This window comes from Xyrauchen texanus, chromosome 6, assembly GCF_025860055.1.
Source record: "Xyrauchen texanus isolate HMW12.3.18 chromosome 6, RBS_HiC_50CHRs, whole genome shotgun sequence".
NCBI lineage: Eukaryota > Metazoa > Chordata > Actinopteri > Cypriniformes > Catostomidae > Xyrauchen > Xyrauchen texanus.
The window spans coordinates 1,387,674-1,402,673 of NC_068281.1; the positions used below are offsets into that span (position 1 = coordinate 1,387,674).

General features: G+C 40.8%; 1 protein-coding gene across 1 annotated transcript in view; it reads right to left on the reverse strand.

The window, feature by feature from the left end:
- LOC127645816 (vesicle-associated membrane protein-associated protein A-like) overlaps positions 1-15,000 on the reverse strand; it is a 24,993-nt gene that overhangs the window by 8,904 nt on the left and 1,089 nt on the right. Inside the window, exons 2-3 of the mRNA XM_052129500.1 lie at positions 609-761; positions 252-355 (exon numbers count right to left, since the gene is read on the reverse strand). Of these exons, the coding sequence (XP_051985460.1) occupies positions 252-355; positions 609-761 (257 nt within the window). The remainder of the gene's footprint in view (positions 1-251; positions 356-608; positions 762-15,000) is intronic.

Genomic DNA, 15,000 nt, shown 5'->3' on the forward strand with positions numbered 1-15,000 from the left:
ATTTAGTCTCGTACCTCTTTTTCTTTACACACATATTGTTCATGTCTTGTGTCTATACTTGTGAAACAGTATTTTAATGTTACAGATTAAACCCCATTGACTTGCATTGGAAGTGTCTCACTGGAACACACATTTAAAGAAGAGCAGGGACGAGATGAAATTTAGTTTTGTGGTAATCGAGACTATGCTGTTGATTAAGCTGAATTTGTATCGAACAATGAATATTGCTTTGATCATGTAAAGATGGTTACCATGGTTTCTGCGTCTGCGATGGTTGCGGGTGCAAAGATTGTCTGTACCATGAACTTGTGTTTACTTTTCTCATTGGGATCATACTCAAACGGCTGCAGCATAACTGTGAGGGGGAAACAAATAATATTAATGCACATAGTGTCATAAAAATGTCAGCCAAATTTCCCAACCGTGACAGCCCTAGTAACGGCTAATGTAGCTTTTCCCCCCTAAATGAAATGATGTATTAAAAATGTTGGTAACATCAAAGTGCAAAAAAATCTAGTGTCTCTGTCCTATTGACAGACGTAAAGTCCAAGACAAATACCGACTGTGAAAGGGAAATCTTAATTCAGTTAAAGGTGCAATGTACTAACCTGAGATAATGACTGTGGCCCCGGGGTCGATGATGCCACTGTTTGGTCGTACGCAGTATCTGCGTGGAGCTGTGGTCTTCACTTTGAAACATACTTTCCTGTCTGACGGGTTCTTTAACTTAAGGTTAGCAGTGACGACATCTGTGAACGGACCTGAGAAGATTAAGAAAAAAACATTCAATCTGAATCTCAGATATATATTATTTTAGTCCCACCCTTCGGAAACATTCTAGAACCCTTAACACAAAAACCACCTCGTGTGGTCAACATTCTAGAACCCTTTAAACAAAAACCACCTCGTGTCGTCAACATTCTAGAACCCTTTAAACAAAAACCACCTTGTGTGGTCAACCTTCTAGAACCCTTAACACAAAAACCACCTTGTGTGGTCAACCTTCTAGAACCCTTAACACAAAAACCATCTCGTGTGGTCAACATTCTAGAACCCTTTCAACAAAAACCACCTCGTGTGATCAACATTCTAGAACCCTTTACACAAAAACCACCTCGTGTCGTCAACATTCTAGAACCCTTTCCACAAAAACCACCTCGTGTCGTCAACATTCTAGAACCCTTTACACAAAAACCACCTCGTGTCGTCAACATTCTAGAACCCTTTACACAAAAACCACCTCGTGTCGTCAACATTCTAGAACCCTTTACACAAAAACCACCTCGTGTCGTCAACGTTCTAGAACCCTTTACACAAAAACCACCTCGTGTCGTCAACATTCTAGAACCCTTTACACAAAAACCACCTCGTGTCGTCAACTTTCTAGAACCCTTTCAACAAAAACCACCTCGTGTCGTCAACATTCTAGAACCCTTTACACAAAAACCACCTCGTGTCGTCAACATTCTAGAACCCTTTACACAAAAACCACCTCGTGTCGTCAACATTCTAGAACCCTTTACACAAAAACCACCTCGTGTGGTCAACGTTCTAGAACCCTTTCAACAAAAACCACCTCGTGTGATCAACATTCTAGAACCCTTTACACAAAAACCACCTCGTGTCGTCAACATTCTAGAACCCTTTACACAAAAAACACCTCGTGTTGTCAACATTCTAGAACCCTTTACACAAAAACCACCTCATGTGATCAACATTCTAGAACCCTTTCAACAAAAACCACCTCGTGTGATCAACATTCTAGAACCCTTTCAACAAAAACCACCTCGTGTCGTCAACATTCTAGAACCCTTTACACAAAAAACACCTCGTGTCGTCAACATTCTAGAACCCTTTCAACAAAAACCACCTCGTGTGATCAACATTCTAGAACCCTTTCAACAAAAACCACCTCGTGTGATCAACATTCTAGAACCCTTTACACAAAAACCACCTCGTGTCGTCAACATTCTAGAACCCTTTACACAAAAAACACCTCGTGTCGTCAACATTCTAGAACCCTTTACACAAAAACCACCTCGTGTGGTCAACATTCTAGAACGCTTTACACAAAAACCACCTCGTGTGGTCAACATTCTAGAACCCTTTACACAAAAACCACCTCGTGTGGTCAACCTTCTAGAACCCTTTAAACAAAAACCACCTCGTGTGGTCAACCTTCTAGAACCCTTTAAACAAAAACCACCTCGTGTGGTCAACATTCTAGAACCCTTTAAACAAAAACCACCTCGTGTGGTCAACATTCTAGAACCCTTTACACAAAAACCACCTCGTGTCGTCAACATTCTAGAACCCTTCAAACAAAAACCACCTCGTGTCGTCAACATTCTAGAACCCTTCAAACAAAAACAACCTCTTGTGGTCAACATTCTAGAACCTTTCAAACAAAAGCAAAAAACCTCTTGTGGTGGCCAACGTTTTAGAACCCTTCTCTTAACAACAACAACAACAACTGGTAGTAAACAACACCCTAGATCCCTTTAATCAAAAACCACCTCGTGTGGTCAACATTCTAGAACCCTTTAAACAAAAACTACCTCGTGTGGTCAACATTCTAGAACCCTTCAAACAAAAACTACCTCGTGTGGTCAACATTCTAGAACCCTTTAAACAAAAACCACCTAGTGTGGTCAACATTCTAGAACCCTTAACACAAAAACCACCTCGTGTGGTCAACATTCTAGAACCCTTAACACAAAAACCACCTCTTGTGGTCAACATTCTAGAACCCTTTAAACAAAAACCACCTCGTGTGGTCAACATTCTAGAACCCTTAACACAAAAACCACCTCGTGTGGTCAACATTCTAGAACCCTTAACACAAAAACCACCTCGTGTGGTCAACACCCTAGATCCCTTTAATCAAAAACCACCTTGTGTGGTCAACATTCTAGAACCCTTTAAACAAAAAACACCTCGTGTGGTCAACCTTCTAGAACCCTTTAAACAAAAACCACCTCGTGTGGTCAACATTCTAGAACCCTTTACACAAAAACCACCTCGTGTCGTCAACATTCTAGAACCCTTCAAACAAAAACCACCTCGTGTCGTCAACATTCTAGAACCCTTCAAACAAAAACAACCTCTTGTGGTCAACATTCTAGAACCTTTCAAACAAAAGCAAAAAACCTCTTGTGGTGGCCAACGTTTTAGAACCCTTCTCTTAACAACAACAACAACAACTGGTAGTAAACAACACCCTAGATCCCTTTAATCAAAAACCACCTCGTGTGGTCAACATTCTAGAACCCTTTAAACAAAAACTACCTCGTGTGGTCAACATTCTAGAACCCTTCAAACAAAAACTACCTCGTGTGGTCAACATTCTAGAACCCTTTAAACAAAAACCACCTCGTGTGGTCAACATTCTAGAACCCTTTAAACAAAAACTACCTCGTGTGGTCAACATTCTAGAACCCTTCAAACAAAAACTACCTCGTGTGGTCAACATTCTAGAACCCTTTAAACAAAAACTACCTCGTGTGGTCAACATTCTAGAACCCTTTAAACAAAAACTACCTCGTGTGGTCAACATTCTAGAACCCTTCAAACAAAAAACTACCTCGTGTGGTCAACATTCTAGAACCCTTTAAACAAAAAACTACCTCGTGTGGTCAACATTCTAGAACCCTTTAAACAAAAACTACCTCGTGTGGTCAACATTCTAGAACCCTTCAAACAAAAACTACCTCGTGTGGTCAACATTCTAGAACCCTTTAAACAAAAACCACCTCGTGTGGTCAACATTCTAGAACCCTTTAAACAAAAACTACCTCGTGTGGTCAACATTCTAGAACCCTTCAAACAAAAACTACCTCGTGTGGTCAACATTCTAGAACCCTTTAAACAAAAACTACCTCGTGTGGTCAACATTCTAGAACCCTTTAAACAAAAACCACCTCGTGTGGTCAACATTCTAGAACCCTTAACACAAAAACCATCTCGTGTGGTCAACATTCTAGAACCCTTTAAACAAAAACCACCTCGTGTGGTCAACATTCTAGAACCCTTTAAACAAAAACTACCTCGTGTGGTCAACATTCTAGAACCCTTCAAACAAAAACTACCTCGTGTGGTCAACATTCTAGAACCCTTTAAACAAAAACTACCTCGTGTGGTCAACATTCTAGAACCCTTTAAACAAAAACTACCTCGTGTGGTCAACATTCTAGAACCCTTTAAACAAAAACCACCTCGTGTGGTCAACATTCTAGAACCCTTTAAACAAAAACCACCTCGTGTGGTCAACATTCTAGAACCCTTAACACAAAAACCACCTCTTGTGGTCAACATTCTAGAACAGATTTTTAAAACGGGGACATCCAGCGTGAGATGCTGACAGATGCAGTTCCACAATCTCTTGACTGTAAAAACATCTGCATGTCAACTGACACAGACTCTACTGTGCTGTAACAGGTCACAGTCGGCTGCTTTATTCAATCACATAATTGCTAAATTACCGTAAAAATCAAAATTTTCTGGCATTTTGAAACCAATCTTTGTAAGGTTATAAAAAAAGAAAAAAAAAAAGACTTTGGTCAAAGAAACCGACTGTCCTTGTTCAAACCTCACAGGACTTAATGCAGCTTTCTGATCGGGAACACATTGTATATATTCCAACAATCTAGCAGGAAAACATCAGTTTTCACCGTGTCTGGCGCTCCAGTGATGAAGTATTTGTGTGAGAGGAGTTTCTGAGAAAGCAGCCGCACTCTTGAGATGTATGATGGACTGTTTCACACCCATCACCTGACTCAGACTGAAGACATTTAAAATATTCAACACCCGTGTCTTTGTTGTCCATCTACACAAACAACTGTCTGGAGCTCAGAAATGAATCTCTGAACTCAAATGCAGCATTGCATCAGTTTTCTGCAACACAGAATATATTTCAGACACAGGCTCAGTATGGGAGACAATAAAAAATGTAAACAACGTATTTACAGTAATACAATATCACTGGAAGTCCATGAAGCAAATGCACAATATCGATGATGAGAAGAATCAGGTATGCTTGAGGTCAGTATTAAGCCAATTACTTCCTGTTTTTGGTCCGTTTAGACGTCTTTGGTCCATGTTGCGTTCACATATCAAATCGAACCGCACCAGAGTTCGTTTGAAAGCAGACGGATTCCCACCACAGGCGGTCTCGGTCTGCTTGTTTGGTGCGCACCAAGGTTCAGATGGCAGCGTTCACACTTGTTCAAATGAACCGTACTAACAGAGCAATCAAACTTTCCTGCCAAGTGTGAACACACTCTTATTCTAATCACACATTGCACGAATGTGCTAAAGAAGTCATGCACTTTCATTGGTTTACTCGACCAAAACAAACACTCCTGTGAGATGCTGCCGCCATTCTTAAAGAGACAGTACCATATTAGCACGCTTATATATATAGTACAAACTATGCATGTAGACAATAAACAATATGCAATACGATATATTGAACTTTAAGACATCATAGTTGTTGATTCAATGCATGGATTTGTAAATTTTTTAAAGCTAAAATGTGACCAAAATGATGAAAAACGAATGATAAAATAAAAAGTTGTAAAATTTATATTTTTACAATGCACCTAGTTACAAGCTCCCCTGAATTAACAACATTAGCTGGGGGAGATTCGATTTCATATGCAAGCAAAATGAGCATTAAAACCGAAATATCGAATCGAGAGCTTGCGAATCAGAATCAAATACACAGTCCTAATTAAATTGAATTATTACAACATCACACGGCAATACCAACCACATAAATAGTACACATGCATGCATGAGACCAGCGTGATCATCTCTTTCCAACCCTGTCTGTGTAAAGATATAATAGACTTCAGAAGCATGATTTCGACATTAAAGAGTCTAATCTTCACGGATCAAATATTCTGTATTTAGTCAAAACACATTTTTTCAGGGGGTCTGGGTATCTCAGCGAGTATTGATGCTGACTATCACACCTGGAGTCGTGAGTTTGAATCCAGGGTGTGCTGAGTGACTCCAGCCAGGTCTCCTTAGCAACCAATTTGCCCCGGTTGCTAGGGAAGGTCTGGGTATCTCAGCGAGTATTGACGCTGACTATCACACCTGGAGTCGTGAGTTTGAATCCAGGGTGTGCTGAGTGACTCCAGCCAGGTCTCCTTAGCAACCAATTTGCCCCGGTTGCTAGGGAGGGTCTGGGCATCTCAGCGAGTATTGACGCTGACTATCACACCTGGAGTCGTGAGTTTGAATCCAGGGTCTGCTGAGTGACTCCAGCCAGGTCTCCTTAGCAACCAATTTGCCCCGGTTGCTAGGGAAGGTCTGGGTATCTCAGCGAGTATTGACACTGACTATCACACCTGGAGTCGTGAGTTTGAATCCAGGGTGTGCTGAGTGACTCCAGCCAGGTCTCCTTAGCAACCAATTTGCCCCGGTTGCTAGGGAAGGTCTGGGTTTCTCAGCGAGTATTGACGCTGACTATCACACCTGGAGTCGTGAGTTTGAATCCAGGGTGTGCTGAGTGACTCCAGCCAGGTCTCCTTAGCAACCAATTTGCCCCGGTTGCTAGGGAGGGTCTGGGCATCTCAGCGAGTATTGACGCTGACTATCACACCTGGAGTCGTGAGTTTGAATCCAGGGTGTGCGGAGTGACTCCAGCCAGGTCTCCTTAGCAACCAATTTGCCCCGGTTGCTAGGGAAGGTCTGGGTATCTCAGCGAGTATTGACGCTGACTATCACACCTGGAGTCGTGAGTTTGAATCCAGGGTGTGCTGAGTGACTCCAGCCAGGTCTCCTTAGCAACCAATTTGCCCCGGTTGCTAGGGAAGGTCTGGGTATCTCAGCGAGTATTGACGCTGACTATCACACCTGGAGTCGTGAGTTTGAATCCAGGGTGTGCTGAGTGACTCCAGCCAGGTCTCCTTAGCAACCAATTTGCCCCGGTTGCTAGGGAGGGTCTGGGCATCTCAGCGAGTATTGACGCTGACTATCACACCTGGAGTCGTGAGTTTGAATCCAGGGTGTGCTGAGTGACTCCAGCCAGGTCTCCTTAGCAACCAATTTGCCCCGGTTGCTAGGGAAGGTCTGGGTATCTCAGCGAGTATTGACGCTGACTATCACACCTGGAGTCGGGAGATTGAATCCAGGGCGTGCTGAGTGACTCCAGCCAGGTCTCCTTAGCAACCAAATTGGCCCGGTTGCTAGGGAGGGTAGAGTCACATGGGGTAACCTCCTCGTGGTTCTCGCTCTCGGTGGGGTGTGTGGTGAGTTGTGCGTGGATACAGCGGAGAATAGCATTAAGCCTCCACACGCGTTGTCTCCATGGTAACGCGCTCAACAAGTCACATGATAAGATGCGCGGATTGACGGCCTCCGACATGGAGGCAACTGAGATTCATCCACAACCCGGATCACGTAACTACGCCACCACGAGGACTTGGAGCATATTAGGCATTCCAAATTGGGGAGACAAATCACAAAAAAATCAACAAATTTATTCTTTGCTTATTTTTATAAAATGCGGGACCATTATTTGGCACAAGGGTCTGTCGATAGAGCCTAAGCTGCATTTAAATAAACATTACTTCACATTAATACAGTCAGAATAAAATAACTTCTGTCAACATGAGGCAGAAGTGACTGGTTGGCATGACATGTTCTGAGGCGCCCATCCACAGTCCAAAAACAACAAGCATCACCCCCAGCTTCCTCTAGTCGACAAACAAATCCAGCTTCAGCTCCTCCAACGGTCGTTCAAATCAGATGAAAGGAGATGATGTGAAATTGGCCCTCAAACTCAGGATCTTATGACAGAGCAGGTCACATATTATATGATTAGATGAGTTCGGCAGGATCAAGCAAGGACTTATTTTTGTAAACACCGTGCAGAACACCAAATGCTTGACCTCACCAATTATGTTCCGCTTAACTGAGGAGAAAAAGGTTTGTTGTGTGCTGCGTAAACGCGAATCAGATAACATTACAGATCATGTAATCATATGACCCTATGGAAAGATAGAGAGAAATCAAATCAGCCAAAAAATAACGAGTGTTGTTCAGGTCAAACTCATACATGCATCGACCATCATGTAACCAATATAACAAACTAAATTAAGTTAAACTATGCATCAGACATTTTCTCAACATGGTGCAAAGGCGTTTGTCCATTACCTGATGCGGCCTTCAGACAAGGGATGGGTCAGTACGACTACTGATCACGGGACGCTTGTCCCGAGCGCACACGCTTAATGCAGCTAGATTGTAACGTGATTGCTTGTGACTTATTGAATCATAATATAAGTAACTGTGCGTTTCTTATAGTGAAGTAAATTATCAATATACAGCTTTATTAATAAGAGAGAGTTTAAGTTAAAGATGAGGTGAGAGGTGTAGTCTTTGCCCCATTATACACGGCAACAAAATATATTTATTTGTTTTTGTTTTGGATCGTTTTCCCATATAAACATGTAAAACTCCTTTAAATCAAAAGTACATTTACTTTAGCAGCTATACTACAGAAAAAAATATATAAAAAATCCTTTAAAAAATGATGCATTGACTTGAGAAGCAGCATAGAGAATATATCTTGAAAAAAAAATATATTTAGTCTTTAATGCGCTCGCAGAAGAATAACCAAGTGAAAAAAAAAACAAAAAACACTTCTATACAAAATACACTTATATTTAAGATACGTTCTCTTAAAGCAAGTCTAAATATCTTATATGTTGTTCTCAATTAAATGTATCTTGTTTTAAGGATTTTTAGACATTTTTAAACTGGAAAACGAGACAAAAACACTTAAACGGAATATTCCGGATTCAACACAAGTTAACAGCATTTGTGGCATTATTTTGATCATGCCAAAAACGATTTCCAAATTGTCAATATAATTATCGCTGAGGCGAGTATTGACGCTGACTAGCACACCTGGAGTTCAGCTAGTTCGAATCGCAGGGCATGGTGGGTGACTCCAGCCAGGTGTCCTTAGCAACCAAATTGGCCAGGTTGCTAGGGAGGGTAGAGTCACATGGGGTACCCTCCTCGTGGTCGCGATTAGTGGTTCTCACTCTCAATGGGGCGTGTGGCGAGTTGTGCGTGGATGCCGCTGTGGATGGCGTGAAGCCTCCCACACGTGTTCCATCTCCGTGGCAACACACTCAACAAGCCATGTGATAAGATGCGCGGATTGACGTCTCAGACACGGAGGCAGCTGGGATTCGTCCTCCGCCACCCGGATTGAGGCGAGTCACTACACCACCACCAGTACTTTGGTAGCAAGTCGATCCTCAAGTATAAAAGATGTAACGGTACCGGTGTTTCTGCAGGACTCTATCCGGTACCAGCGCAAAGTACAACCGACACACGACAACTTTAAAATGCTCACAGGCTTATTTTGAATGCGTGCTCCGTTAATTCTTGTACACTGAAACTGACAACTAATCAAATTAAAATGGTGACATGCCCTAGAATGATTTATTAAACCGATAAAGGCTGCAATCTCGCAGTGGAAGAGATGTGTACGTTAAATACATCCAACCTCTAATCCGCTAGAAACTACACAAACACTGAGAATCAGTCACGTTGTACGAGATGACAAAGCAGAGCACTTATCCATTGTGAATCATGTAAAATATACATTTCATTAAAATCACAGCATCTGCGCTCTTAAAAGTCTTCAATGATCACTGCAGTCACAAACTGTTTATCCAGAAAAGTGAAGCATACGGCAAAAAAAACACTTTTCATAATAAAAGCACGATTCAAAATAAAATCTAGATGCCTGAAATTGAATACAAATACATTACAACTTTATAGTAAAATTTCATATTCTATATAATAATAATTAAAAGTATCACAAGCAAGACATCTGTTGAATAAAAGTTTGGCAAAAAAAATAAAGTTAAAAAGTTTTATGTTCACTTGTTAAAAGTTAAGAACGTATTGATTAGACACCATTTTGATGACGAAATTAAACTAAACTGTTAAATTAATAATAATTATTATTATTAAACTATAATTATTAAAATACTTAAAAATAACTAAACTGGTCTGTTCAATATCACATTATCATATTTTTGATGTGGTCTTGAAATTGGTATTGAGAAACGTGTAATTGAACTGGTATCGGTACCGACTACTGAAATATTGTTACCGTGACAACACAGTTTCAACAACATCAGCAACCGTTTAATGCGATTTTACGTTTTGTTTTTTGTTCTTTTACAATCGATATCCAAGCAGTGGCAACGGTAAAAAAATTTACGGTTGCCATTTAAAATGATAGAATAATCGTGATTATGATATTCATCATTATCGTGCAGCCCTAGGGCCGATAACAAAACACACTTATATTAATTCTTCTATTAAATCAGTGCACCATTTGAGATGTAAAGTTGTTTGAATTTGGGAAAAAGTTTAATTTTAGGGGATCTAGGGTTTGCGCGTTACCTTGTCATGGCAAAAGGTTGTAAAATCGTCTATATCTCTCAACAGATGTGGTCAGAAAGTGATTTTAAGACAGTAAAATCATGTTAACACACATATTGTTCATGTCTTGTGTGTATACTTGTGAAACAGTGAGTATTTGAATGTTTACAGATTAAACCCCATTGACTTGCATTGGAAGTGTTACTCAAGAATAGGAAGGGTGAGCCTAAATGAAGTTTTTGTGGTAATCAACATTGTCACCAATGCTGTCGATTGAGCTTCACTTGTATTGAGGAGTACACTACAGATATTCCCATGCTTCATAGCTTGTATAGAATTAATACAATTCAACAGGGTTCCCACCGTTCTGATCTCAGGGGCCTATACATGAAAGCTATACATGAAACGCAACTCTGAAAATCTGCTTATGGTGAATAATTACATTTTTACAAGATGTTTTTGTATCCCATAATTTGCCAAATGAAGTTACCCGAAAACATTGTGTTGCCTGAGACTTTCTCATGACACTATTACAGGTTTGGATGGAGGAAACATTCACAAGCGTTCGATCCGTCATGACGTCTGTTCGCAGATGTAGCATTAAAACCTTGAAGTACATAAAGCGCCTGTAAACAGACTTGCACTAAATGTTTCTTCACACTATTTATGCATCTTGATGAACTCTGTACAAACAAGAGCTTCATCTGAGAGCACTGAACAGATTTAATGTAGACAAAACCACCAGATTCTCCATACATCAGTCATCCTTTTATAGGACCAGTTAATTAAAGGGACAGTACACCCAAAAATTACAATTGTCAATTTAGTCACTCTCGTGTTGTTTTCGCAGAAGACATCTTTTCCTCGGTGGAACACAAGATGTTCGGTCACCATTCAGTTTAATTGCATCTTTTACTTTTTCCCCATACAGTGAAAGTGAATGGTGACTGAGGCTAACATGCCACCTAAAGTCTCCTTTGTGTTTAAAGATACATGATATGAAACACTTTTGCTTGTGTGACATTACTTAGTTAAATTAAATAGATTAAAGAGACAAACTAGCTAAATTATCTAGATTGACTGAATAAAATGACACACAGGTTTCATTGTTTAAACCAGGCAGGCTTGTATTACAGCAACGGTGCAACATGACTAAACAGACGCCTGGTTAACCTTGATAAACGTGTAAATGTTTAACACCCCAGAAGAATGTGGCTTGTCTCTATTGTAAACATCCGTTTTAAAGGGACAGTTCACCCCCAAAAAATTTATTCTCTCATTATTTTCTCCCCCTCATGATATCCTAGATGTGTATGACTTTATTTCTTCACCAGAACACATTTGAAGGCAAATAGTAAAATATCTCAGCTCAGAAGGTCCTTAAAATGCAAGTGAATGGAGATTTCTCTTTTGAAGCTCCAAAAATCAGTAAAAACATCATCCATACGACTCCAGTGGTTAAATTAGTCGTCTAAAGTGACATGATCACTTTTGGTGCGAAAAGATCAATATTTAAGGATTTTTTTTTACTCTAAATCATGCTTCCGATTTGGCACAGTACACACGTGTGATGCAATCGCATTGGCATTTGAAACACACGAGAACCGCAGTGCTGTTTACAAGTGAGATGGTGGAACACCGAAACAGTACCGTGGTTGGTTTTGGTTTATTTGTTTTTTTACTCACAATGGTGCACTTGTGTTTATCCTGGATGTCTCGACTGAAAGGAAAACGTGAGATTACGTCCGTAACATGCCAACGCGAATACATCACATGAGGCCGCGTGAACTCCACACGGATTATAGTTAAAAAGTACTTAAATATTGATCAAATGGTGTCACTTTAGAAGACATTACTTTAGTGGCTGGGTAGCCTGAAGTCACGAGTTCGAATCGCAGGGTGTGCTGAATGACTCCAGCCAGGTCTCCTTAGCAACCAAATTGGCCCGGTTGCTAGGGAGGGTAGAGTCACATGGGGTAACCTCCTCGTGGTTGCTATAATGTGGTTCCCGTTCTCGGTGGGGCGTGTGGCGAGTTGTGCGTGGATGCCGCTGTGGATGGCGTGAAGCCTCCACACGTGTTCCATCTCCGTGGCAACACGCTCAACAAGTCACGTGATAAGATGCGTGGATTGACAGTCTCAAAAGCGGAGGCAGCTGGGATTCATCCTCTGACTATCACAACTGGAGTCACGCGTTTGAATCCAGGCCGTGCCGAGTGACTCCAGTCAGGTTTCCTAGGCAACCAAATTGGCCCGGTTGCTAGGGAGGGTAGTCACATGGGGTAACCAAATTTGCCCGGTTTTAACCCTTTCTGTTGATGAAATGAGCTCACTGGCTGCACGCAACAACAAACTGTGAACAAATATCATTTGTTCGAGTCATTTTCTCAGCAAATCAGCTGTCAGTGAGTGCACAACTGGGAACGCAGACATTTCAAAATAGTATATTTCAGGTTTGTTAATCATTAAAAGACCCGTGTTATGTCAATAAGACATTTACGTACAGCACACGTGAAACGCTTTTACTTTGGGCTGCATCCGTAAACGTATGTGGCTGACTTGCAACTTTGCTGCCTAATCAGTTAATGGCTTAACTGACATCTGTTCTGAATGAATGGAACTCCTTAGGAAACTGATCTCTGAACAGTTTGAAAAGCACTCATTGCACCTCCGTATACAGCCTCTTCCTGGTTTTGGACGCAGCCTTGAAGTTGCGCTCGTGCGGATCCAGCGCGAGCAACAATCTGAATGAGAGGATCTTTTGATCATGAAGTTTTTTTATTTTGGCTGATAGCAGACACGGTGCAGAGGAAGATATGAGGAGCGCTCGACGGGAAGAAAACGCTAGTAAATAAATGAGCGCTCCACAGGACGCTGGATCTGCTGAAGTTTTGTGAGGTTGGTTTATTACATGTTTAAACGAGATGTGTATATTTGCTGATGGTATATGATATTGGTTTTATTGATATTGGCCTTTTTATCATTAGACTAGACAGTTAAAAGTAACAGGGAACTGTTGAGGCGAGAGAGGGAGAATGAAACCGGCGAACACTTTACCATTATGAGCTCAAACGTGTCTGCCGCGACTCTGATATGCGGATCGTTTAAATGACAGGGTGTTCCACACCGGTCTGTTATTGTAGTAACACGATGGCACGTAACAAGAAACCGAACCATGACTGGTCGCTTACATATCTCAGTTGCTTCACATGCAAGCAGGCGATTCTCGGCACCCTTAATAAAATAAATCAGCCAAACGGGAAAATAAAATCGGCCGATGCCGCTAATTAAACACTGATGTATTGGTCGACCACTAACTCAAACCAGCCCGTCTGGCACCAACAAACATCCAAGCGATTATTTAATCAGCCAATCGGGTGGCAGCAGTGCAGTGCATCAAATCATGCATATACGGGTCAGGAGCTTCAGTTAATGTTCACATCAACCACCAGAATGGGGAAAATAAATGTGATGTCAGTGATTTGGAGCGTGGCATGATGGTTGGTGCCAGACGGGCTGGTTTGAGTATTTGTGGGATTTTCATGCACAACAGTCTCTAGAATTGACTTCGAATGTTGCCAAAAACAAAAAAAACATCCATCGAGTGGCAGTTCTGTGGACGGAAACCCCTTAGGTTAGTAGAGAATGGCCAGACTGGTTCAAACATATATTAAGTTGCCTTGGTGCCACATATTTCTTTTTAAAAGAGTTGCAAGCATGAACTAAACCAACAACCTCTGACCCAAATCCAAACATTACAAACTTTAATTCAAAGCAGAAATGTAGGCTATCGCGACAGCATTGCACATGACAATCCAAAATTACATAAAACTACTGACTGCAAGTCATTAATTACAAGTATAATATACAATGTACACTTTAATATCATGGCAGAATGGGTGTTTCCATGGTAACAGCGACTTCTCTTATTGACGGGTTCTCTCTTCAGGATTATGGGTAGCCTAGTTTTTGAAAGTAAAATGAGTTCTTGTTATAAAGTCAGAAAATGATATACGTCATCCCTTATGTCTAGGCTAATTCTGTATGTTGAAAATAAATGGGACTTTTACTTCTGCAATACTCTACTAGATGGCCAGTCACGTGTTTCCATGTTTCTGATGGGACAAAAACACAAGCATCACCGAACCACAGTAAAGACACAATCCTCCAACCGGTTGCAGGAAAACCCCTTAAACTAAGCACACCCTTAGTACCCTGAACTAAGGATTAAGGTTTTTATTTTGCAACTGGAACCCATCTTGCAAATGCACGTTTAAAGGGATCAGGTTGCAAACTACACTTTTCAGGGGAAGTTCACAAATTAAATGTTTCGTTAATTATTGGCAAACGGTGTTGGGTAAGGTTACTCCAAAAAAGTTACCAATTACATCTACATTGCAAATAGATTACTGTACTAATTACTCTGTCTGAATTATTGCCAATGCATTTAAAGGGACGGCGTTGAATGAGAAAATAAATGTTATCATTAGTCGTTAAATGTAAATTTTTAATTCAATATTGTTTTAGAGAATCTATACACTATGTAACACGAGTATAGAAGTAACTAATTAAATTACT